At 41.4% G+C, this 26,916-nt stretch overlaps 2 protein-coding genes across 4 annotated transcripts in view; both read right to left on the bottom strand.

The window, feature by feature from the left end:
* LOC144517362 (uncharacterized) overlaps nucleotides 1–26,916 on the bottom strand; it is a 403,478-nt gene that overhangs the window by 159,372 nt on the left and 217,190 nt on the right. The gene's annotated exons all lie outside the window — the stretch shown is intronic.
* On the bottom strand, nucleotides 7,388–26,159 carry LOC144517357 (CD276 antigen homolog). Of its 3 annotated transcripts, XM_078249441.1 has the most exons (7): nucleotides 25,998–26,159; nucleotides 24,493–24,834; nucleotides 12,998–13,033; nucleotides 11,580–11,858; nucleotides 10,703–10,981; nucleotides 10,414–10,551; nucleotides 7,388–10,203 (listed from the first exon to the last, which is right to left on the bottom strand). In XM_078249441.1, the coding sequence occupies exons 1-7, from the start codon at nucleotides 26,065–26,067 to the stop codon at nucleotides 10,112–10,114; spliced, it is 1,236 nt and encodes a 411-aa protein (XP_078105567.1). In that variant the 5' UTR covers nucleotides 26,068–26,159; the 3' UTR covers nucleotides 7,388–10,111. The 3 variants fall into 3 exon arrangements, with proteins under 3 accessions (XP_078105567.1, XP_078105568.1, XP_078105569.1); XM_078249442.1 differs by lacking the exon at nucleotides 12,998–13,033; XM_078249443.1 differs by lacking the exons at nucleotides 11,580–11,858; nucleotides 12,998–13,033.

Raw genomic sequence — 26,916 nt, 5'->3', positions numbered from 1 at the left:
GGATATGGAGAGAGACCGTAACCCTGATATCTACGAATGGCGCGTCCTACCCTTCGGCACTGCCTGCAGTCCATGCTGTGCTATATACGCATTGCAACGACATGCCAACGACAACAGCTCTGGTAACCAAGAGGTACTGGACTCTGTCATCAACGCCTTTTATGTAGATAACTGCCTGCAGTCTCTTCATTCTACAACACAGGCAAAACAGCTTATCGACAAGATGAGAGTCCTGCTCGCTGATGGTGGATTCGATATGAGACAATGGGCGAGCAATCAACCAGAGGTCATCGATCATCTCCCCCCAGAGGCAAGGTCAGAGGGCTGCGAGCTGTGGCTAACTGCCGACAGAGCTGATCCCCAGGAGTCAACACTAGGTCTCCGGTGGCATTGCCCATCTGACACCATCGGTTACAAGCACCGCCAAGCTGTAGCCACGAAGCCTACACTGAAGAATGTATACAGAGTGTTGGCATCACAATATGATCCACTCAGATACATTATCCCCTACACCACGCGGGCTAAGGTCTTGATCCAGGCTCTCTGGAGGAATGAGCAAGGCTGGGACGAACCTATCACCGGTGAACTCCTCTCTGTATGGCAATCATGGGAGAACGAGCTATCTCCATCACATTAACATGCCTCGGTGCTACATGCCAGTCAGCCTCGATCCTGATCACTCTCCTGTGGACCTGCATGTCTTCTGTGACGCCTCAGAGAAGGCGTATGGATCTGTCGCCTATCTGCGTGCTGAAGGCAATGAAGGTCATGTGCATGTGTCATTCGTTATGTCCAGATCTCGTGTTGTTCCATGAAGACAGCTCTCCATGCCTCGCTTGGAGCTCAGTGACGCACTGACTGGAGCTCAACTGGCCAAACTGCTACATACTGAACTCACCATACCTATTAGGCAGACAACAATGTGGTCAGACTCTACGACTGTACTCAGCTGGATTCAGGCCGACTCGTCTCAGTATAAAGTGTTCGTTTGGACGCGTATAGGCGAAATACAGGAGCTCATGGATGCTACAAGCTGGAGGTACGTCTCGTCGGAGCAGAACCCGGCGGATGACATCACACAAGGAAAGTCATTACATCAGCTGACTCAACCTACCCGCTGGAAGGATGGACCAGATTTCCTGTATGATCACCCTGCTCAATGGCCAGCTATCCATACTGTGAAATCAGAAGATGCAGGTGAGCTCAGGAAATTCACATTCTGTTGTCAGCTCACTGTCCTTGATGCATCTGCTCCTGACCCAACATGGGGCGGCAGCACTCCCTATGTCTGCTTCAGACCGACTGGACACAGAGGTAGTCCTTCTTAGGCAAGCGCAGAGTGAGAGCTTCCCACAGGAAATCAACGCTCTGCAGCATTCTCACCCTGTCCGGCCTACCAGTCGTCTCAGTCCACTTTCCCCGGAGTATGACCAGACTCTAGGCCTTATCCGAGTTGGGGGTCATCTCCATAAAGCCGAGGATTTGCCTGAAGACGCCGTTCATCCTATTGTTCTTGCGCCTGATCACCCCATTACACAGCTGTTGGTGCAAGATTATGATGATCGTTTACTCCATGCTGGCCCTGAGCGAATCTTCGCAGAGATCCTATTGGATCCTCAGAGGCCGCCAAGCCATCAAGAAACACCAGCGGCAATGTGTGGAGTGTCGCAAGTGGCGCAGTAAGCCGGTGATCCCTAAAATGGCAGACCTCCCAGCTGCTCGACTCCGACTCAACAAGCCCCCCTTCTGGTCGACTGGTGTGGACTGCTTCGGCCCATATATGGTCAAGATAGGACGGCGACAGGAGAAACGATGGGGCATTGTGTTCAAGTGTCTCACTACCAGGGTGTTCACCTTGACCTACTGCCTAGTATGGACACTGATTCATTTCTCTTGTCTCTCCGCCACTTCATCGCAAGAAGAGGGAAACCCTTCGAGATTTTATGCGACAGAGGCACCAACTTCCGCGGTGGGGACAAGGAGCTTCAGGAGGCGTTTGAGGCACTCGAACCATCGCTCAGGGAACAGCTAGCAACACAGTGCATCACCTTCAGATTTAACCCGCCTCTGGCTCCACATTTTGGTGGAACATGGGAGAGGGAAATTAAATCTGTAAAGGCATCTCTCCAAACCATCCTGAAGGACCAAGTCATCGCTGAGGAGGTACTACAGACCGTCCTCATTGAAATTGAGGGAATCCTCAATTCCAAGCCGTTAGGCTATGCTTCATCGGATCTTGCAGATCCTGATCCCGTAACCCCTAACCTTCTGCTCATGGGGCAGCGGGATGCTTCGCTGCCTCAAGCTGTGTATGGCTCCAGTGATTTGTTAGGACGCCGCCGCTGGCGACACAGTCAGGTACTCGCTGACCATTTCTGGGGTCAGTTCACCCGCAAGTACCTCCCTGGTCTCCAACCACGTCAGAAGTGGCAGAACTCAACAACAGACCTAGCTGTGGATGCTGTCGTCATGGTGGTCGATCCACAGCTCCCAAGGGCGCTATGGCCTGTCGGACGCATCACACAGATCATCCACAGCGACGATGGCAAGGTACGCACTGCAGAGATCGACATCAAGGGTAAACTCTACACACATCCTGTCGTCAAACTGATAGACCTCCCGAGGATGCCCGACGACGGAGATACCAGCGCTCCTTAGCCCAGCAGCGACCTTCTTGTTACTGCGCATTCGTCCCACGAATCCGGGGCGGCTGTGGAAAACTCCCTGCTGGACTGATGAGCCTACGTCACTCCTTGGACTCACGCATTTGCGCACATGCGCACCTTCGCCATTTCCTTTTGTAGTTCGCTGCGGACATGAGTACAGCTGCTCCTAAAGTTGCACGTTACTTGTGTAAAGCTTCTGTTACCGTGTGCGTTATTGAGAACGTAAGTGCACAATTTTATGTCCATGCTGGCGTTGCATGTATCTTTGTTTGTGTAGTTAACATGATAGTATTTCTTTTAATTATAGTTCAGGATAGCACGCTCATGTCTACTGTAATGCTCGGACTTTCTGCAAATATATCATTCAGAAACAATAGTTGTTATTTTGATTCATGGATGCATGTTAGCACAGTGTTGTATATTTGTTAATTACAACAATCCTGCTGAGGATTAGTTCAGCTGTTGCACTCGCGATGGTGTTGCTGGTTTAATCGTTGAAGCGCATTTCACCGTGCCATTCACGCCGCTGGTCTATCACGTGACTATTGTACCTGTATGTTGCTGTTATGTTTATTTGTGGTCTTAGAGCGCCATCTAGTGGCCAATAGAGGTAACTGCACAATAACCTGTATTCTTTACTACATTGGATTGTGTTAATTTCCATTACTATCCAGTATTGTTTGGTTGTTTGCATAGCACTATTTATTGCATGGCAATTATGTATATTGCGGAGTGATTGTTGCTTATTTCTCTTTAATTTATATATATGTGCATTCGTTATGTACAGGTTATATTTACATATTCTGTATTTCCTCATTTTACAGAAAACCACACCCACACACAAACACATACTATCGCAAGCAACCATGAAATGCAGTTTAGCATCTAACCAGAAGTACAAAAAGCAGTAAAGTGCAGAGTAATGTACAGATTTCATAAAACATGGAATTAATAGAATGTGGAATAAACAGAACGAGATGTGAATACACTAAGATATATACTGTATGAACATAGTAAGCAGTGCAGCTAAAAGCATAAATTACAAAGTGCAGAGTGTAATTAACAGGTAATACTAACTACTAAGTGTAATAAAATACATAATAAGGAAGAAGGCTGAGGGGAAGAAGTTGTTTCTGAGCCTGCTGGTCCTGGAACGGAGAGTCCTCGCAGTTTTCACCCTCTGAAGTCATTTCTGGTACACAACAGAGCTGAGGCCTGTACTACGAATCAAACTCAACGTGTCCTGGATTTCCTTCAGTTACCCGGCGTCACCTAACCTAACAACCGCGGTCCCGCGTAACCTGTGTCACGACGCTGGTTAACAACTAGTTCAATCAACCCAGGGTTTCCCAATCCAGCAACGTGCGCGTTCACATAAAAGAGGCGGGGTTTGCACAGCACGACCAATTGCAAACATCTACCAGAGCCGCATATTTTATTTAGAGGGTTTTCACCGATGTCACGTTCTGGGCGGTAACCTGGATGCGCGGCCATATTGGAGGAACTCGGTGTAAACAACTGAATGGAGTAATGGAGTATTGTGCACGTTGGATACTTTAATAATTTATGTCTAAACAACAGAAAAGCTCATCAAAACGCATCCAAGATGCAAAGGCATGGAAGAACTTGGACCACAAAGAAAGGCACGATATTTTGAGAAATTACAGTTTACTGGCGGTGCAGATCCCTACAAGTTGGCTCCCTCTTCTTGGATCCATGGCGACCCGGTGATTCTTCCTTCAGTTGCATATCCCGATATAGTCAACTACCTGGTTTTCTCGCCGAGCCCATACACAGCGGAAGACCTTAAATCCTACAAAAGTTTGGAGGCTTATAACCAGATGGTGTGTGGATGGGTGAGGGAGACGCAGTACCAAGTCATTAACAACCAATGTGTTGTGAAGGCCAAAGTAAGTAATGCAATAACGTCTTTAATCAACCTAACCTTAAATGTATGATATCATTGTGATACTCAAGGTGTAGCCAAGTGACTCTCAATAGTTTTTTTCATTTCAAAGACTGAACAAGACAGAGTTTTCCCTCGTAGATCCTGGTTGAGCTTTGCCAACCACAAGCGCCTCCTTTCCTCTGATAACTTCTGGCATTCCTCTCCCTGGTTTTTAATAACTTTTGGAAGTCGATAATATTCCAAATGTTTTTCTCGGTCTGACCTATTGGTACAACCTAAAACACGGCAATAATTAACCATTTTCCTTAACGCCGTTCGGGATCTACTTCAGTGCCTGTTCTTTGTTGTGATGCGGAGTACCTCCAAAATGGCGACTTCGGGTCTGATGATGCGCCGTGAAAACCCTCTATAAGAAGAGCAAACTATAATTCTACATAAATATGAAGAACACAGACATGGTTTTACAGGCAAAAGGCAATACAGTCGCTGCTTCCTAAAACAGGAGGAAAGCTGGCAAAAAAATAGCCGACGCTGTAGATGCGTAAATCACAACGCTTATTAATATCACTTCCCCATCAGTCAGGACCAAGATCTGACCATAATTACACTTGTGCTTTCCATAAACTGTCGTTGTTTTAGCCTATTATTTCAGTTGCAACCCTGGCAGTGGGAAGCCATCGTGAGAGCAAATAAAAAATCTAAAAACATAATTCAAACCGTATTGGCAACATACGGCTCAAGAAACCGATATGTAATTCCCTCCCATTACAATCTATATATTTCATAAATATACCCATCAGGGAATGCTAACGGGGATGTTGGTCTCTAAATGTTTTAATTTTTATGTGCGCACCTCTCTCTCTCTCTCTCTCTCCCCTCTCTCTCCCTCTCCCCTCTCTCTCTCTCTCTCTCCCTCTCCCTCCCTCTCTCTCTCTCCCTCTCTCTCTCTCCCTCTCTCTCTCTCTCTCTCTCTCTCTCTCCCTCTCTCTCCGTGCACCGAGCTCCACCTGGTCTTCTAAGAACGGTGACGCCGTTATCAACCGAGTATTGATTGGTCAGTAGGCGGTGCTTTTACACCGGTTGATCTCTGATCTCCAACTTAACCTGCTCCCGACCAGGTTAGGCGTTCAGCATAAGTTACCACGGCGATTGAACCCAATCACAAGTGATCCACCTTCGTAGTACAGAAAACCCTGGGTTGAACCTGAAGTTAGCTCGTTAACGCCAAATCTCGCTTCGTAGTACAGACCTCAGTTGCCATAATGAACTGTGATGCAAACATGTAATCCTATTGCCTACAGCATGTCAAAAAAATCATCAAAAAGTAATAGTATGTTGAAAAACAACATAAAAAAGTCATAGTGTGATGGTTGGGGTCAGCTGGCTGTGAGTTTTTGTTTATTTTCTCATTCTGTTTTGTTTTACACAAGTAGTTTCTCTGTTGGCCCTGCCCCTCTCTGTGTTTCTCTGTTGGTCCTGCCCCTCTCTGTGTTTCTCTGTTGGTCCTGCCACCCTCTACCTCTGCTCTCTAGCTCCTGTCCTCTCCCACTTTCCCTCTGTTGAACATTATTCAAATAAAACTCTGTGTTTCTGTGAAGCCTTGCATTTGGGTCCGTTCTGTCTCAGTCATAACATCATAGTATAGTATGTCTAAATAAATCATAAACACATATAGTATGTCGAAATAAATAAAAAAAGTCATAGTACAGTATGTCGGGAAAAAACACATAGTCTAGTATGTCTGAAAAAAGTGTTGGTATAGCATGTTGAAAAAAATCTAAAAAAGTCATACTATAGTATGTTGGAAAAGTCTTAGTATAGTATGTCCCCAAAAAATCAAAGTCATTGTATATTATGTCAAAAAAGTAAAAAAAATCATGTATGATAGTATGTCAAAATAATTCATAGTCATAATATAGTATGTCAAAATAATTCATAAAAAGATCATATAGTATGTTGAAAAAAGTCATAGTATGTGTTGATGGTTTGCGGTCTGCAACCATGCGTAACGGCAATTTACGAAATAATCTAGTTTATTCGCTCTAAACCAGTTGATGGAAACGCTTCTAAATCACTTTCTTTTTATTTTTTGCGACATTTTAAAAGTTTGCTTAAAATTTGCTTAACAATTACATGGAAACAGGCAGCCCACATACCATAACATTTTTATTTGATAGGAATAGATGCTAAATAGCATAATCTTTGTACAGCACCACAGTATTTATACCTATTGCTAATTTCTAATGCTTATCCGCAGAAAGGCGTTTAAGCAGTCATAAAAAACATGTAGGAAAACCAGCCATTTAAAAAACATACAACCACAAAAACATACAAGTCACATACACTGATATCATCCCCATATAAGTAAATAGAGGTCTATCAGTTAAAAACTTTTTCAGCTAAATTTTAAGAGCCTGAGAAGCCTGTCCATGTAAGCACCTCGAGGGAAAACCATGGATTTACAGCATCTTCTTTAAATGAAGGTAATATACTATTGATCTAAACCTTAGCAAGTACACAAGGTTTTCATAACATCTACCATCCTCTCCTCCTTTCATACATTTAAAGGCAAACAAATCATCAAGCCAGTCAAATGCAGTTCTGAAAGTCAACAAAACATGTAAAAGCAGATTCAATTTTTGTTCTAATAATATTATATACATATATATACATACACATATACAAACATATATATACATACTTACATATACATACATCTATCTATCTATATACATACATATATATACACACACACACATATATATATACACATATACACACACACACACACAGTGAGGGAAAGAAAGAAATGATCAGTCTATAATTTTAATGGTAGGTTCATTTGAACAGTGAGAGACAGAATAACAACAAAAAAAAACCAGACAAACACATGTCAAACAAGTTATGAATTGATTTGCATTTTAATGAGGGAAATAAGTATTTGACCCCTCTCAATCAGAAAGATTTCTGGCTCCCAGTTGTCTTTTCTACAGGTAACAAACTGAGATTAGCGTAAAGGGAGTGCTCCTAATCTCAGTTTGTTACCTGTATAAAAGACACCTGTCCACAGAAGCAATCAATCAATCAGATTCCAAACTCTCCACCATGGCCAAGACCAAAGAGCTGTCCTAGGATGTCAGGGAAAAGATTGTAAACCTACACAAGGCTGGAATGGGCTACAAGACCATCGCCAAGCCGCTTGGTGAGAAGGTGACAACAGTTGGTGCGATTATTCGCAGATGGAAGAAACACAAAAGAACTACACGGGAGGATCTTGTCAATGATCTCAAGGCAGCTGGGACCATAGTCACCAAGAAAACCATTGGTAACACACTACGCCGTGAAGGGCTGAAATCCTGCAGCACCTGCAAGGTCCCCGTGATCAAGAAAGCACATGTTCAAGCCCGTCTGAGGTTTGCCAATGAACATCTGAATGGTTCAGAGGAAAACTGGGTTAAAGTGTTGTGGTCAGATGAGACCAAAACTCGAGCTCTTTGGCATCAACTCAACTCACCGTGTTTGGAGGAGGAGGAATGCTGCCTATGACCCCAATAACACCATCCCCATCGTCAAACATGGGAGGTGGAAACATTATGTTTTGGGGGTGTTTTTCTGCTAAGGGGACAGGAAAACTTCACCGCATCAAAGGGACAATGGGCGGGGCGTCAAATCTTGGGTGAGAAACTCCTTCCCTCAGCCAGGGCATTGAAAATGGGTCGTGGATGGGTATTCAAGCATGACAATGACCCCAAACACACAGCTAAGGCAACAAAGGAGTGGCTCAAGAAGAAGCACATTAAAAAGGTCCTGGAGTGGTCTAGCCAGTCTCCAGACCTTAAACCCATAGAAAATCTGTGAAGGGAGCTGAAGGTTCGAGTTGCCAAACGTCAGCCTTGAAACCTTAATGACTTGGAGAGCATCTGCAAACAGGAGTGGAACAAAATCCCTCCTGAGATGTGTGCAAACCTGGTGGCCAACTACAAGAAACGTCTGACCTCTGTGATTGCCAACAAGGGTTTTGCCACCAAGCCCTAAATCATGTTTTGTAGAGGGGTCAAATACTTATTTCGCTCATTAAAATGCAAATCAATTCATAACTTGTTTGACTTGCGTTTGTCTGGATTTTTTTTATTCCGTCTCTCACTGTTCAAATGAACCTACCATTAAAATTATAGACTGATCATTTCTTTGTCAGTGGGCAAACGTACAAAATCAGCAGGGGATGAAATACTTTTTTCCCCTCACTGTATTCATATTAAAATATATAAATATTCTGAGATCTGCTGGTCCAACTGGTTCCCTGATTATTTAGGGTTTCTGTCCTTTTTGGTTTGAACATCTGAGCTTTTGTAACTAAACATTTGATACGACCAATATGATCCTTTAAAAACTTCTCGTAAATCCCTTTAGTTTTATCTAGTCCCTTTTTTTAGGTTTGGTTCATCTCATTATCACTTTGGTAACTTTTCACTCTGTTTTGTTGAGTTTCTTTGGAGCTTCATCTCGTTCATTTAGCTGCTAAAAAAGTCCGTAACAATAGTCCAGTGGAGAGACTCTTCACAACAGTGTGAGAGGGAAACTATAAGATGAGATGGTGAAACAGAAAAATAAAACAAGGTCAAATACAAAAACAAAAACATTAAAAAGGAACATGCAGAGAGCTGAACAATCATGTTGACCCACAGCGACATAAAATAAAAATCCCTGCAATAAATCTGATCTTTGTGAAACCAACCATTAAATTGTTGTTGCTCTGTCAGAGTGGTGTCGACTCGTTGGTCCTTTAGGAAGCTGTAGATTGTTATGTTGTTGATTTTTCTTATATATTTAAAAGGTGCTCTAAGCAATGTCACTATCTGCTAGCTGCCTGTCCCCTGAACACACTGTAAATAAACGCAGTCTCTGTAGACAGCCCAGGCTCCACAAACACCAACAAAAACAAACTGTGCCAACCTGCACCACCAAACATAACAAACAGTGTTCCAGTGGGGGTTGGAGGGTTAGTGCGCGTGCACATGAAGGGGGCGTGAAGAGGTAAGTTAGCTAGAGGAGAGCTGTCCTAGACAACAAGAGCTAGCCTCCGTTTTGTTTGACAATACTTCGAACGTCAACAAGAAGTAACGTCATCCAACATTGCTTAGAGCATTTTTAAATTCTATTGTAATATTTATTTTGTCAAACTCACTCTGTACGTCTAACCAACAACATACCATAATAAGTCTCACAAAGATCTCCTATAAGGCAACAGATTGCATATTTACACTGAACATTATTTACAGACACACAAACACACTCTACTTCTATACTTGTGAGGACACTCGTTGAAATAATGCATTCCTTAACATCAAACTTCACATCTAAATGTTTAACCCAAACCTGATTCTGAGCTGAATCTTAAAACCAGGTCTGAACCCTTAAACAGGCTTTTCAGAGTCTTTCTGAAAGTTAGGACCACACAAATTCAAAAATTGAAACTGGTTCTCACAAAGAAATATGTACAAGTAAACACACAAACACCTTTAAAACAGACTTAAAGTCATCGACCATTTTGTGAACGTAGCAGCTCTCGACAGTTTTCACATGAACCGTTTTCCTGGTCGCCCAAACCGTTTCCCTGCTGACGAGAACCTGCAGCAAAGAAAAGTATACATTCCATAAAGTCAACTTTTATATTATACAGATATTATTTTGGTGGCCAAAACAAATAGATTTACATTTCATCAAAAGTCTGTTACACAAACAGGTAGCTCAAATCAAATCTGATTGGTTCATAGACGTGTTATAATAACCACAGACAAAGGGTAGGATTCAAATTCCTTAGAATTAGACTAAACTTACCTTTATTGCAGCGTATTGTGAGGATCTTTGTGACTGTAAGCAGAGCTTGAACTATAGCAAGAGTCAGAGCTCCTAAAACAAATCCACCAAACAACCATCCGAAGGCCACTTTACTGGATGAGTCCTCACCCACTTCCCCTGAAACGCATCAAAAACAGCTGACGTAACTCAAACTGCATACCAGGTACAGCACACAGACTACACAAAAGGTGTCTAAAATCTTTAAAACTAATAATACATGAACAATTTAAATTATTTCCTGATTAAACCAACAAGAAAGAAATCTCACCACTGATAAGCACAAAGGTCTCAGCGTGAGTCTGATGGCTGACTTCCTCCTGAGTAACTACACAACTGTAGTTGTCTGTCTCGGTCACTGTAGTGATGAGGGTGATGTAATAGCTGCCTCCTCTTTCTGAGGTAGGTCTCTCCTCAGCAGGAAGTGTGTTTCCAGCACTGTCCTTCCACTCTAGTTTAGGTTTTGGAGTCGACCTTCGGACCTCACACTGCAGCAGGGCCCAGTCAGCTGTGGCTTTCAGAGTCCTGATGTACGGTTCTGGAGAAGCAGCTGTAAACACAGTATAAAGAAAAGGTTATTAAAGAGAGAAAAATGATAGAAATGTGATAATATAACATTGTTGTTTATGCCTGACTGTAGATACATTGTGTTTAAAGAGAAGAACAAAGAAACAGGAAATCTGAATGTGAGCTTTAACTACACAGTGTTCGATAGATGTTATTTTAAGTTTTTCTTTTGAGAAATGTGCTCATTAATAATCACTGAAAGAACTGTATGTTAGTGTGGATATTAAGAGTTTAAAAAAAAGTAAAGTTAATCATTTGTCATTTATCAAACACAAATATTCTGTTTCCAGCTTCTTAAACGTGATCATTTTCTGCTTCTCTGTTTTATATCTTTGTAAACTGAATATTTTGGGGGTTTGATTGTTGGTCAGATAAAACCAGACACTGGGACACATTGGGCTCTGGGATCTTGGTCGGTCATTATAAATAATGGTAATAACTCTTGGTCATTATAAATAATGGTAATAACTCTTGGTCATTATACACAAGACTACACAAAAGGTGTCTAAAATCTTTAAAACTAATAATACATGAACAATTTAAATTATTTCCTGATTAAACCAACAAGAAAGAAATCTCACCACTGATAAGCACAAAGGTCTCAGCGTGAGTCTGATGGCTGACTTCCTCCTGAGTAACTACACAACTGTAGTTGTCTGTCTCGGTCACTGTAGTGATGAGGGTGATGTAATAGCTGCCTCCTCTTTCTGAGGTATGTCTCTCCTCAGCAGGAAGTGTGTTTCCAGCACTGTCCTTCCACTCTAGTTTAGGTTTTGGAGTCGCCCTTCGGACCTCACACTGCAGCAGGGCCCAGTCAGCTGTGGCATTCAGAGTCCTGATGTACGGTTCTGGAGAAGCAGCTGTAAACACAGTATAAAGAAAAGGTTATTAAAGAGAGAAAAATGATAGAAATGTGATAATATAACATTGTTGTTTATGCCTGACTGTAGATACATTGTGTTTAAAGAGAAGAACAAAGAAACAGGAAATCTGAATGTGAGCTTTAACTACACAGTGTTCGATAGATGTTATTTTAAGTTTTTCTTTTGAGAAATGTGCTCATTAATAATCACTGAAAGAACTGTATGTTAGTGTGGATATTAAGAGTTTAAAAAAAAGTAAATTTAATCATTTGTCATTTATCAAACACAAATATTCTGTTTCCAGCTTCTTAAACGTGATCATTTTCTGCTTCTCTGTTTTATATCTTTGTAAACTGAATATTTTGGGGGTTTGATTGTTGGTCAGATAAAACCAGACACTGGGACACATTGGGCTCTGGGATCTTGGTCGGTCATTATAAATAATGGTAATAACTCTTGGTCATTATAAATAATGGTAATAACTCTTGGGTCATTATAAATATTGGTAATAACTCTTGGTCATTATAAATATTGGTAATAACTCTTGGTCATTATAAATATTGGTAATAACTCTTGGTCATTATAAATATTGGTAATAACTCTTGGTCAGAAAACGTTGACAGGCCGTTTAGAGACAGAGTCAGACCTTCAAACACAGATCAGGAGAAATCATTGGTCAGTCCTGATTGATGATGTCAGTGATTTCTACACCTGCAGCGTGTGCTACAACTCCGTCACCCAGAGGCTGGGTATTATTATTATTATTATTCAAAGATTCAGACACAATACCTTCACTTAAAACTGTTGGCCTTTAAACATTGTAGAGATCAGTGACATTATTCAAATTAGGACTCACCTCATCTGTGTTTTAAGGCAGATCAATGTAAATCTAAAATACATCTGATCAACAGATATTTTATCTTAAAATTAGATATTGATCTGATGTAATACTATAACAACACTGGGGTCCTCATAGAGAACCAAATCTGATGAATGAACTCAGACTGAAGGTTAGTGATCTTGTTAGCTTGTTAACATGTAGTTAGTTAATCCCTGTCCCCCTCTTGCTCCTGTCTACCTGCTACACTGGGTGACAACAACTAAAGAGTTATAGCACACATCAGTGACATCATCACCTGGGTTTTCTCCTGATCTGTCTTTGAAGACTTGTTCTGAAAGACAAATGAAAACATTAAGTGGAGGGTGATGGTTTAATATCACCAACTAGTCAAATGATCTGAGCCTGATAATGGAGTTTCAACATCTAAAATGGAGCGGGGAAAACACGAGTAGAAATACACACACACACACACACACACACACACACACACACACACACACTTTATAATGAGCTGCATGTTCAGACTATCAGCTAGCAACTAAACGGAGCTCAGAAGGTGGGAATGATAGGGCAGCACTCCACTTAACAATTATTATTATTCGCTTTGTTGGATAAGAAGACCTATACCAGTCACGTCTGTACTGTATATGAAGCTACAGCCAGGATGGTTTGGTTAGCTTAGCATCAAGACAGAAAAGAACACCAGAACATGCAGCCATGCACCAACAATGACAGGGAAGAAGAAGCAAACTAGTAAACATGGATCTAAAATACTCAAAGAATTATAATTGGTTAAGGTAGCAAAATGATGAAAGAAGCAGCAGTAACTGTGTTAATCACCTGAGTTAACATTAGAGCACCAGTAAGCAGAGGCAGAGGCAGAGACTCAGTTCATACACCATGATTTAGAAGATCTCGCAGGCAGCAGGACCATCAGTGGCATTGATTAGTTTCTTAGGTGGAAAGACAAGATCAGGTAGCAGCAAAGGAGAAAGAGGAGAAAAAGATGGCAGGTCAATGTTTTATACCATAAGCATCACATGTTGAAACTATGAGAAACCTCCTGGTCCACTGAATAATTATCAAATTGTAACAGTCTCAACATCACTGTGGGTGCTCCTTGTGGAAAATGTGTTCTTGATAGTTAACTGAGGTAGCTGCTCCCTTAAACCCATGAGAAAAGTTTAATTTCTGCATGAACACATTTACAAAAACTCTTGTAAACAACCAGATGTGACTTGTTTGAGTTTCATATTTTGAGGTTGTTGTTTTTTTGTTATTGAGGGAGCACCCCTATTTCACACCCCCTACCAGGGTTGGGCCAGGGTTATCTGACCAGTGTTCGACCTTTCTTTTGGAAATCCAAACCGACCAGTCTACTAGGGCTATATGGGATATGGAGAAAAATCAAATATCACGATATTTTTGATCAAATACCTCGATATCGATACCGCAACAATATTGTAGTGTTGACTATTGGTGCTTTCACAAAATATTTACACAATGAGATTTTTGATAAATAATCATCAGTAATGTGGATATAATCACTAAGTGGGTAAAGGTGAATAATAGAACAGTTACAACAGTCTGGTAAGTTCAGAAAATGACATCACTTTACTGTAATGCAGCCTTTAAAACCAGGAAAAGACAACACTTATGCCATATCACGATATCCAAAATCTAAGACGATATCTAGTCTCATATCACGATATATATATATGGGCTGTCAATCAATTACAAAATGTAATCTAATTAATTATATACTCTGTGATTAATTAATCGCATACATAATTAACGGTGCCTTAACCGATACTTTTTAAGGTAGTAAAAAAAGAAAAGAAAAAAAAAGGGTACTAAACAACAGTTGGTGACATTAAAGAACGGCTTGTTTATTGCTAAGGCCATATGGTCAAAATTAAATGATTTAGTAATAATGTATAACAATAACAAGAACTTATTTCACTAGTAAATTGCTGTTGAACGACAAAAACAACAACCAGATAGGAAAAGGACATTTACAATAACTTCAAATGCACCACAAGGCTGTAGTTTACCAGTTTCATTGAACGCACCGGCTGTGTTGTTTCTCCGACGGCAGCTGCAGATTGTTACATCCCGGTGTTGAATCCTCTACAGTAAAACACAGTCACACTTTACACCATTTAGCGTTAGCTGTCAGTATTTTAACCGTGTTTAATCCAGCTACTAGCTAGCGGTAGGCTAACGTTAGCTGCTGTTGAGTATAGTGTTAACTAGCGTCACGTGCAGCGGTGTTTGTGTTTCCTGTGACGTCTGTTTCTGAGCATCAGAGAGAAGCGCAGACATATCAGTGGCACCAGATTTTCGTCTGTATGCAAACGTCAATATGGAATGGATTAATCTGCGTTAATTTTTTTATGTTATTTTGACAGCCCTAATATATACAGTCAGGTCCATAAATATTGGGACATCGACACAATTCTAATCTTTTTGGCTCTATACACCACCACAATGGAGTTGAAATGAAACGAACAAGATGTGCTTTAACTGCAGACTTTCAGCTTTAATTTGAGGGTATTTACATCCAAATCAGGTGAACGGTGTAGGAATTACAACAGTTTGTATATGTGCCTCCCACTTTTTAAGGGACCAAAAGTAATGGGACAGATTAACAATCATAAATCAAACTTTCACTTTTTAATACTTGGTTGCAAATCCTTTGCATTCAATTACAGCCTGAAGTCTGGAACGCATAGACATCACCAGACGCTGGGTTTTATCCCTGGTGATGCTCTGCCAGGCCTCTACTGCAACTGTCTTCAGTTCCTGCTTGTTCTTGGGGCATTTTCCCTTCAGTTTTGTCTTCAGCAAGTGAAATGCATGCTCAATCGGGATTCAGGTCAGGTGGGATTGACTTGGCCATTGCATAACATTCCACTTCTTTCCCTTAAAAACTCTTTGGTTGCTTTGCGCAGTATGCTTCGGGTCATTGTCCATCTGCACTGTGAAGCGCCGTCCAATGAGTTCTGAAGCATTTGGCTGAATATGAGCAGATAATATTGCCCGAAACACTTCAGAATTCATCCTGCTGCTTTTGTCAGCAGTCACATCATCAATAAATACAAGAGAAGCAGTTCCATTGGCAGCTATACATGCCCACGCCATGACACTACCACCACCATACTTCACTGATGAGGTGGTATGCTTTGGATCATGAGCAGTTCCTTTCCTTCTCCATACTCTTCTCTTCCCATCACTCTGGTACAAGTTGATCTTTGTCTCATCTGTCCATAGGATGTTGTTCCAGAAATGTGAAGGCTTTTTTAGATGTTGTTTGGCAAACTCTAATCTGGCCTTCCTGTTTTTGAGGCTCACCAATGGTTTACATCTTGTAGTGAACCCTCTGTATTCACTCAGGTGAAGTCTTCTCTTGATTGTTGACTTTGACACACATACACCTACTTCCTGGAGAGTGTTCTTGATCTGGCCAACTGTTGTGAAGGGTGTTTTTCTTCACCAGGGAAAGTATTCTTCGGTCATCCACCACAGTTGTTTTCCGTGGTCTTCCGGGTCTTTTGGTGTTGCTGAGCTCACCGGTGCATTCTTTCTTTTTAAGAATGTTCCAAACAGTTGATTTGGCCACACTTAATGTTTTTGCTATCTCTCTGATGGGTTTGTTTAGATTTTTCAGCCTAATGATGGCTTGCTTCACTGATAGTGACAGCTCTTTGGATCTCATATTGAGAGTTGACAGCAACAGATTCCAAATGTAAATAGCACACTTGAAATGAACTCTGGACCTTTTATCTGCTCCTTGTAAATGGGATAATGACGGAATAACACACACCTGGCCATGGAACAGCTGAGCAGCCAATTGTCCCATTACTTTTGGTCCCTTAAAAAGTGGGAGGCACATATACAAACTGCACATCTTGCTCGTTTCATTTCAACTCCATTGTGGTGGTGTATAGAGCCAAAAAGATTAGAATTGTGTCGATGTCCCAATATTTATGGACCTGACTGTATAAAATCTGTTGCCACTGATATGTCTGCGCTTCTCTCTGCTACACCAGTTATACTCAAGCACTTATAGTTCTCTTCTCTTACAGCGACTTCCTCGCTGATCTCACAAATGTTAAAACGCTGTTAGCTACTTTAGCTTAGACATTAGCAATGGCTAATTCCTCTCCCTCTCCTGCTCTCTCTTGCTCTGTGTGTCAAATGTTTAGCTATTCCTCTTCCTCCTTTAGTGATAAAGATACATGTAATAAATGTAGTTTATTCGCTGCTTTGGAGTTGAGGTTTAGTGAGTTTGAGGCATGGCTCCGCACCATATGCTTCCGTAGCTAGCCAGCGCCCTGTAGCTGGTGCGGGCCAACATACTCTAGCTTCTGTTAGCAGTCCCCCCATCAGACCCTGAGCAGCCGGGCGAGTGGGTGACAGTCCGAAATAAGCATAGCGCCAGCTCTGAACCGGGGAGTGCACATGACGGCGGTCACTCTAAACCGGAGCATCTTCGCCTCTCTAACAGTTTCTCCCTGCTCAGTGATACACCTGCTGAGAAGCCAGCTCTGGTTATTGGGAGCTCTATATTGCGAAACGTGAGGTTGGCGGCTCCAAGAAAAGCGGCTGCGGTCGTGTGCGTCCCTGGGGCCAGAGCGGGCGATATAGAATCCCATCAAAAGCTGCTGGCTGAAAATAAAAATAACCGTAAATATAGCAAGATCATACTTCACGTAGGTGGTAATGATACCCGATTACGCCACTCCTCCCAGTCATATTAATACTCAAATTCCTAGAGGTTCAGGCCGAGGAGGGGGAGTTGCAGCCATATTTGATTCAAGCCTGTTAATTAATCCTAAACCTAAACTAAATTATAACTTGTTTGAAAGCCTTGTTCTTAATCTTCAACATCCAACATGGAAAACAGTACAGCCAGTTATATTTGTTGTTGTTTACCGAGCGCCAGGCCCGTATTCTGAATTTTTATCTGAATTCTCTGAGTTTTTATCAAGTACTTATTGTAGGTGATTTTAATATCCATGTGGACGTTGACAGCAATAGCCTTAGTACTGCTTTCAACTCACTACTAGATTCAATTGGTTTCAGTCAGAGTGTGCATAAGGCCACGCACTGTTTTAACCACACACTCGACCTTGTGCTGTCATATGGCATCGAAATTGAAGATTTAATAGTATTTCCGCAGAATCCTTTATTATCAGACCATTTCTTAATAACTTTCCAATTCTTACTACCAGACTATACGAAATTAAATAAAACCTTCTACACTAGATGCCTATCTGACAGTGCTATAGCTAAATTTAAAGAAGATATTCCAACAGCATTTAACTCAATGTCTTGCTTTAATATAACAGAGGAGCTTTATGTTAACTTTAGTCCCTCCCAAATTGATAATTTTGTAGACGGTGCTACGGCCTGCCTACGGACGACTTTAGACTCTGTTGCTCCCCTCAAAAAGAAGGTGATGAAGCAAAGGAAACTAGCACCTTGGTATAACTCCCAAACTCGCAAATTAAAACAAATCTCGCGAAAACTTGAAAGTAAATGGCGTTCCTCCAAATTGGAAGAATCTCGTTTAGATTGGCAAGACAGTATGAAAACCTATAGGAAGGCCCTCAGAAATGCCAGATCAGACTATTACTCATCATTAATAGAAGAAAATAAGAACAACCCAAGGTTTCTTTTCAGCACTGTAGCCAGGCTGACTGACAGCCACAGCTCTACTGAGCCATCTATTCCTATAGCTCTTATTAGTGACGACTTCATGAGTTTCTTTAATGATAAAATTATAACAATTAGAGATAAAATTCATCACCTTTTGCCCTCAACTTCTAATGGTTCACCTTTAAACGCAGGACTGCTAGAAAGGACGGCAAGACCTGACATATACTTAGACTGCTTTTTCCCTATAAACTTTCAACAACTACTGTTAAAGGTCTTTTCAGCAAAGCCATCTACCTGTCTATTAGACCCCATCCCAACGAGGCTACTTAAAGAAGTGTTATCTGTGGTTAACACTTCATTACTAGATATGATCAATATGTCTTTATTAACAGGTTATGTACCACAGTCATTTAAAGTAGCTATGATAAAACATCTTCTGAAAAAACCCACCCTCGATCCTGAGGTCTTAGCCAACTATAGACCTATATCTAATCTCCCCTTCCTTTTCAAAATCCTTGAGAAGGTAGTCGCCAATCAGTTATGTGATTTTCTACATAGAAATAGCTTATTTGAGGACTTTCAGTCAGGATTTAGAAAGCATCATAGCACAGAGACGGCACTGGTGAAAATTACTAACAACCTTCTAACTGCTTCAGACAAAGGACTTGTCTCCATACTTGTCTTATAAGATCTTAGTGCTGCATTCAACACTATTGACCATACCATCCTGCTACAGAGACTGGAACACTTAAGGCCCTGACACACCAACCAGACGGCTGACGGCAGAAAAGGCAGTCGGACTGATCAGTCGGGTCCCCGAGGTCCAAAAAGTGCCTCAGAACACACTGAGGCAACGCTGACTTGAGCGTACGCGAAACGTAATACGTATCCATTGCAGCAGGCGGCGCTACTCTGTATTGTTTCCATTAACAGTCTGATTATTTCATTTTGAAAATGAAAACCGGCAGCTGATTGGACGAACGCGTCACGTGGTTCTTTTTTCTCCGGAAATTCACAGCCAGACTGTCATGGCGGCTTGTTCAGAATACGATCTCATATTGTACTAAAATAGTTCACCGAAACGTGTTTCTGAAAACATTTTAAGCGAGAAATGGGCCGTGCAGTTTCTGAATCTGTCTTCATTTTCGTCAGATTTTGAGCAGCTCATCCGCTCCCCATTTCCGGGCGAGTCCCAACTGCCCTGTCTCAAGACTGAACATGTCGGGTCAGCCCAAATGAAGGCCGACAGCTCCTCAGACGGCCGACGGCACGGGACACACCGAACAGACTCAAGTCACCGACCTCGCCAGACGGTCCGCCGGCCGATTATCGGGCTGGTGTGTCTCCTCTATTAGTTGGCATTAAAGGAATCGCACTAAGCTGGTTTAAGTCCTATTTATCTGATCGATATCAATTTGTTAATGTTAACGATAAATCCTCCAGGTACGCTAAAGATAGCCATGGCGTTCCACAAGGCTCAGTGCTTGGACCAATTCTATTCACCTTGTACATGCTTCCCCTAGGCAATATTATTAGGAAACATTCAATTAACTTTCATTGTTATGCGGATGACACCCCATTATCCCTCCTGTTGTCCTCGGGTCAAATTTGACCCATTTTCAAAAAGTGTCGATATCAGAAATTTGGGTTTCTTTTTAAAAAAAATGGAAAAAAACGTGAAATGGCTCCATACAACGCTCTTCACAAGTCAAATTAATGATCAGTTCACTACTTTCATTGAATTTAGGTGTTTCATTCAATTTTATCGCATTTGGAGTAAAAAAAACTGATAAAAGAACATTCAAATAAGTAACAAAAATGTTGTAAAAGCTTCAAAAAACGTCGAGAAAAGTGACAAAAAACTTGTAAAAAAAAGTGACAAAAAAGTGTGTGTGTGTCTCTGCGTGTGTGTGTCTGTCTGTGTGTGTGTACGTCTCTGCGTGTGTGTGTGTCGACCAAAACGTTGAAAAGAAAAGTTTTAATTTTACATTTTGACCCAGAAAAACTCAAATTTGCATGGTGGACGGGACGACAACACAAGGGTTATACCTATCAATTAAGCCAGAGGAAACCAGTCAGTTAACTAAACTCCAATCATGCATCAAAGATATAAAAGCATGGATGACCTACAATTTTCTGATGTTAAACTCAGACAAAACTGAAGTGATTGTGCTGGGCCCTAAACACCTCCGAAACTCATTATCCAAAGATATAGTTACTCTGGATGGTATTGCCCTGGCCTCCAGCACTACTGTCAGAAATCTAGGAGTTATTTTTGATCAGGATATATCCTTTAAGGCCCACTTAAAACAAACCTCTAGAACAGCCTTTTTTCACCTTCGTAACATTGCCAAAATTATGAACATCCTGTCTCAAAGCGATGCTGAAAAACTAGTCCATGCATTTGTTACTTCCAGGCTGGACTATTGTAACTCCCTATTATCAGGATGCTCAAATAAAACTCTTAGGACTCTCCAGCTGATACAGAATGCTCAATCATATTTCTCCTATATAAGCTTCTCTGCATTGGCTTCCTGTAAAATCCAGGATTGAATTTAAAATCCTTCTCCTGACCTACAAAGCTCTAAATGGTCAAGCACCATCATATCTAGAAGAGCTCTTAGTACCGTATTACCCCACTAGAGCACTGCGCTCCCAGAATGCAGAGCTACTTGTGGTTCCTAGAGTCTCTAAAAGTAGAATGGGAGCCAGAGCCTTCAGCTATCAGGCTCCTCTCCTGTGGAACCAGCTCCCAGTCTGGGTCCGGGAGGCAGACACCGTCACCGCCTTTAAGAGTAAACTTAAAACTCTCCTCTTCGATAAAGCTTATAGTTAGGGAGTGAGGATTTGCAGCGTCCGCCTAGCACGGCCCACCTGCTTCTCGTCATAGTTGCAGATTCATCTGCCATATAATCAATGATACAATCAAAGTAGAGGGAGACAGGCCAGTACAGCCCGATCCGGTTGGGGAGAGTTCTAGCCCGACCTTAACCTGTCTCTCTTAGTTATGCTGTTATAGTTTTAGACTGCCGGGGGACTTCCTTTGACACACTGAGCTTCTCTCTCCTCTCTCTTTCCGTCTGTGTGCATCCATGTCCCAGAAATGCTAGTTACTAACTTAGCTCTGGGGACCTTATTCCCCGGAGTCCATATGTTTTCTTTTCGCCCAGCAGTTTTCCTTGGATTAGGGTGGCCCCTAAATCATGGTTGCAGCTGTCGCCGTGGTCCTGCTGCGCGCCCTGCTATGCCCTGTTACACCTGCTACGCTCTGCAGTGCCCTGCTACATCCTGCTACATCCTGCGACGCCCTGCAGTGCCCTGCTATGCCATGAACTACTACAACTACTATTTCTAGTCACAGTTCCATTATCTTTATTGTGACTATTATTGCCACTGTTCATCACACCCCCAACTGGCACCGTCAGACACCGCCTACCAAGAGCCTGGGTCTGTCCCAGGTTTCTTCCTGAGAGGGAGTTTTTCCTCGCCACTGTCGCACTGAATGCTTGCTCTTGGGGGAATTACTGGAATTGTTGGGTCTTTGTAAATTATAGAGTGTGGTCTAGACCTACTCTATCTGTAAAGTGTCTTGAGATAACTCTTGAGATAAAAATGTAATTGAAAACCACAATACCTAGACATGTCAAATCTGGACTACATTATCCCAGAGAAGCTACAGGATCTGGACCTGGTCCAATGTGGTCTACATATGCAAAAAAACAGTAAAATCTCCCTTTATTGCATTTTCACAAGAATAAAGCTTTCAGAACTTGTTCAAATAAATTATTTAGGTAAAAGCAATGACATGTCCACACTGTAATGCACAAAACCACCTTGCACACTGAGACCGCTAACACATTCCTGACATGTCCTTCATCAATCTGAATAACCTATCCACCTATCCAGGTCTATGCCACCTGCCAACTGCTTGCCCTGGAGGAAAGTTTGCACTATTCACCCTTTTCATTCACGTGACGGCGCCATGACGGACGGCGGAAGCACAGGCTAAACAGTAGTAGACAAGCGGAAAGTTTCATAGTTTCAATCAGTTTGAAATACATAACACTAAATGAACTGTATTTATGGCTTTATATGGCTTCTTCTATTGAACAACAAGTTATCGTGCCGTTATCGGTCGAGCTAGAGCATCTGGTAGGTGATCACAAAGAGCAGTATTTTGAGAAGTTGGAGATAGCAGGATTGCATACCGACCCTTAATTCGTTCTCCCTCCGTTTTCACGGACCTCATTCAATCACCGAGTCTGCCACCGATCTGTACCACTATGTGGTAAACGGGGTATCCCCATATGCTGGTGCTGATCTCAAAGCTTTTAAAAGTCTGGATGCTTACCAGTTCTTTGTAGCAAAGATAAGACATCAATCTAGGGTTTATTTTGTATTAACATCTTTTCTTTACTTAAGTAAAGATTTATATAACACGTAGCCCATGTTTTTAGAGGACATGGTCGGTCGTGGCTACCCACATACCGTTGTTCACTGGGTGTGCCAATGCAACTTCCTAGCTAATGGATGCCTGAACACATCCCAGCTCTAGGAAGTGCAGTCATTAATTATCTATCACACGTTAATCCATGCAGTAAATCACAGAGTGTCTATAATCAGTAGTAACCACACATAATTGGAACATCTAGCCATCTTCTTATCTGTGATTATATTCGCTGTAGCCTATGTTTAGATTTGACCGGTGGATATTACGACGCGATGGGCAGTCATTTAAAACAGAAAGGCAATACATACACATGCTTGTGTTGGTGAGGATTACTCTGCAGATTGTGTTGGTGAGGATTACTCTGCAGATTGTGTTGGTGAGGATTACTCTGCAGATTGTGTTGGTGAGGATTACTCTGCAGATTGTGTTGGTGAGGATTACTCTGCAGATTGTGAAGGTGAGGATTACTCTGCAGATTGTGAATGTGAATGTGAGAACACAAACACGAACGAAAACGTACGAGTTTAGCTTGCCGTCCAACTACAGCATAGCTCTTCCGCCGTCCGTCATGGCGTTCATAATTCGCGTGAGTGGAGCGTGACGTCACGTGCAAAGGGTCTATACTCTTCATCTGTGTGATGCACCACTCAGGACCTCTGTTCATCTTTGTGGGATACAAACAACTTGAAAACAAAGAAGAGCTGCTGCTGGCTAACAGCGGCCTTTGGAATCGGCTTTGGCCGCGACTCTGGAAGACTTGGAGTTCAGCTTTTCTTTGAGAAAAGAACAAAGAACGGCACTGAAGTCATTCTTAAAAAAGGAAGATGTGTTCGGAGTTTTGCCGACCGGATACGGCAAAAGTTGAATCTATCAACTAGCTCCGCTATCTTCTTCGTTGCTCTGCCTGGTTGTAGCGTGCAGAGGGAATCTGAAAGACAGCCGTTTATCCCCCCCCCTCGGATTGAGCCCTGCCAATGGTGAGTTCCAGACCCAACAGCTGGATGTGGGTCTGGCTTGTCAGGCTAAGATAGGCTATCACCCGATGCGGGATAGGATATAATATCACACAAACGTTACAAGATCAACTTAAATAGACATAATAAAACAAATGGACAACTCATAGTTTGCAAAAAAAAATTATTCAAAAAATTAATACCTCGTAAAATGACGATAATACCTTTTAATGGCCTTCATTTTTACTAATTTGATTTACTACCTTTTAATACTTTTTAAAACCCCGCGGACACCCTGTGCCTGTGAAAACCCAGCGTAAAGCACAGGGAGACAAAATCTGTGTTGTTGGTGGTTTTACAAAGTGTGTGAGACCTGTGCCCACTCTCATTTCCAACTAATCACATCATTTGTCCCACCCCGGCTGTTAGTGACCCTGGTCGTATACAATTCACATTGAAATGGACCCTGGTCTACCCTGATCTAACCCACCTCCTGACCTGTGTCGACAAGGAGAGATCAACAAGGGTGACCCCATTCAAACAAACCGTCAAACTGGGTTGAGTCCTGAGTGTGAAAGGGGTATTAGAAAAACAACTATACCGTGTTCAAACCTAAAAAGGAGAGCTGGACATCGACAAACAATAAATAAAGAATTAAAAAAAGTACTAAAAAAAGTACTAAAAGTAGTAAAGTACTTTAATCAAAGAGTAAAAAGTACTCACCAACAATAAGCTCAATGTAGAATGTTTGAGGTGGCCGAAGACGAGGAAAATAACAGGTGTAGTTTCCACTGTCAGATATCTTTGTATTTCTGATGATTATGGAGGCGTTGGCGTGTTTCAGTTCATCTTGAAAATGAGAAATTCGACCTTTGAACTGCTCACTCTGACCACCTCGGCCGTTGTTGTAATGACTGCCTGCGTCATACAGGAACACCTCCTTCTCACCAGCATCTTTCTGAGCTACTTTCTTCCAGTCAAACAGTTTAGACTCCATGTTCTCCTTGGTGCTGAGAGAGCAGGGTAACATCACATCACTGCCTTCTTTGACAACCACTTTAACACCTGAAATAGAGAAAGTCCGGTTTAAGCAGAAAATCAGTTAAAACATTGTAACCCATTATTTTCTACTGGCATAATTTAAGTATATTTAATCCTATATGTATACTAGGGCTGCAAAATAACGTTTTTTTTTTAATCGTCATAGCAATATTACCTGGTGCAATAAACACATCGCAAAAAAAAACACTTTAACAGTAGAAAACTACACTTTAAAATGTAACTGCCATTCTTTTTATAGTGGTGCCTGTTTGTTTTTTTATAAATAAGGTGTTAAAAAGTAAAACAGTTACATTTGCCTACATTTATGCCTAGAGTAGCATCGTTGGTATGTATTCATTCACTGTTTTTAAATAATTACATAGGTTCATAGACCATTAGTTTGATGTATGTGTTATTTTGTGTGTTAAAGTGCCCATATTATGAAAAAAACACTTTTTCTGGGATTTGGGGTGTTCTTTTGTGTCTCTGGTGCTTCCACACGCATACAAACTTTTCAAAAAATCCATCCATGCTGTTTTGAGTGAGATACGGTTTCTGAATGTGTCCTGCCTTCAGTCTCCGGGTGAGCTGTTCAAAATTGGCACCATGTAAACCTATTCTGGTACAACCTTAAAATACAATTATGAACCTGAAAATGAGCATAATATGGGCGCTTTAAGTTTATATTAGAAATGTCTGTGATCGCTGGCGTTGGTGCTGTACTATAAGTAACTATAAGTCATAGGACAGGCTACACTCGTATGAATGAACGTAATATTGTTTACATGTAAAAAGACAGTGGTTCTGTTTTGGACAATCTTTTAGCCTGAGTTTCAGAAGATTTAACTTTTATTTACGTTTGTTTGAATCTACAAAACATTTGGCAAAGATGAGAAATGTCATCGCTGCACCAGAATTGAGGTTATTTTACCGATGAATATTTGACAACGTCCGACAACAAACAAATCAACAGAGCAAAAAACTGTAGGCTAATAACAAGTGTAGTGAAGCTGCTCTTTTGTAAAGACAACGTTGTTCGGTTAGCACACTGACAGCATGTTTAAAAGGAAAAGTCGAAACGATATTTCATAACAGAGTAGGGTGGTCACTCAAACTAGCCGCCATGCAGCAAGAGTGTGACGCTTTTTAGCTAACTGCGTAACGACGAAGCTAGTTAACTTTCTTACCATGTGTTAGTCCAGACAAAGCTAGCAGACATAATAAAAGCGGCAGCTTCTGAAAGCTTAGACCAGACATACTTCCCGGTCTTATGTTAAATTTACTAGCAAAACGGCGCAGCAACAAGTGGATTTCACCCTTTTCAGCCACGAACAGACCGTTCAGGAAGTGTTTTTACAACTACTACTTCCGTTGCTGCGTCCTGTTAAGCTGGAAAGTCGGAATTTTCGATTTCCCATACACCCAGTTGGAAATGTCAACAGGAATTCCACTTAAGTTCTTAATGTGACTTGTAAAATGTAGGGATAAGAGGTAACTAAGTAGCTTACATTTACTCAAGTACTTTAGTCAAGTAAAAATACAAAGTAGTTTACTAGAATATTTCCATTTTATACTTATACTCCATGACATTTCAGAGGCAAAATGTGTACTTTGCGCTTCACTACAACTATAGTTACTGGTAAACAATTATGGAATCAGTAATTAACATATGATGCTTTGTTACCAAAAGTATATGAAGTATATAAAATTAGCTCCTCCTCATCAATAATAGAACACTGACAGGGTTAAGGGGGTTAACCCTAACCCATAGAAATGATCAAACCACTATTTCACAAACCAAACAGCCTTCTTTTATTATTGATAAAACAGTTATATTGTACATATATTTTTTTATTTGTTTCTTTTTTTTTAACATTCATTGTTTATTTCCTTTCAATATGTTTATGTATGCACCAACCACCAAGGCAAATTGGTCAGTGTAATGCTTATCAGTTCAATTTTCGAAGCACAAACGGATTGTCTCCCTCTACTTTGCGGAATATGCAGGCCATTAACTGCATATGGCCCAAAAAAAACAACAAAAAAACTGATAGACTTTGGGGTCAGAGGTGCTTGCAATTGATGGTTTCGAGTGGGGGGGGCGGG

Source organism: Sander vitreus, chromosome 4 (genome assembly GCF_031162955.1).
Source record: "Sander vitreus isolate 19-12246 chromosome 4, sanVit1, whole genome shotgun sequence".
Taxonomy (NCBI): domain Eukaryota; kingdom Metazoa; phylum Chordata; class Actinopteri; order Perciformes; family Percidae; genus Sander; species Sander vitreus.
Note: the sequence above shows the minus strand (reverse complement) of the source record. Positions and strands in the feature narration are given on the sequence as shown.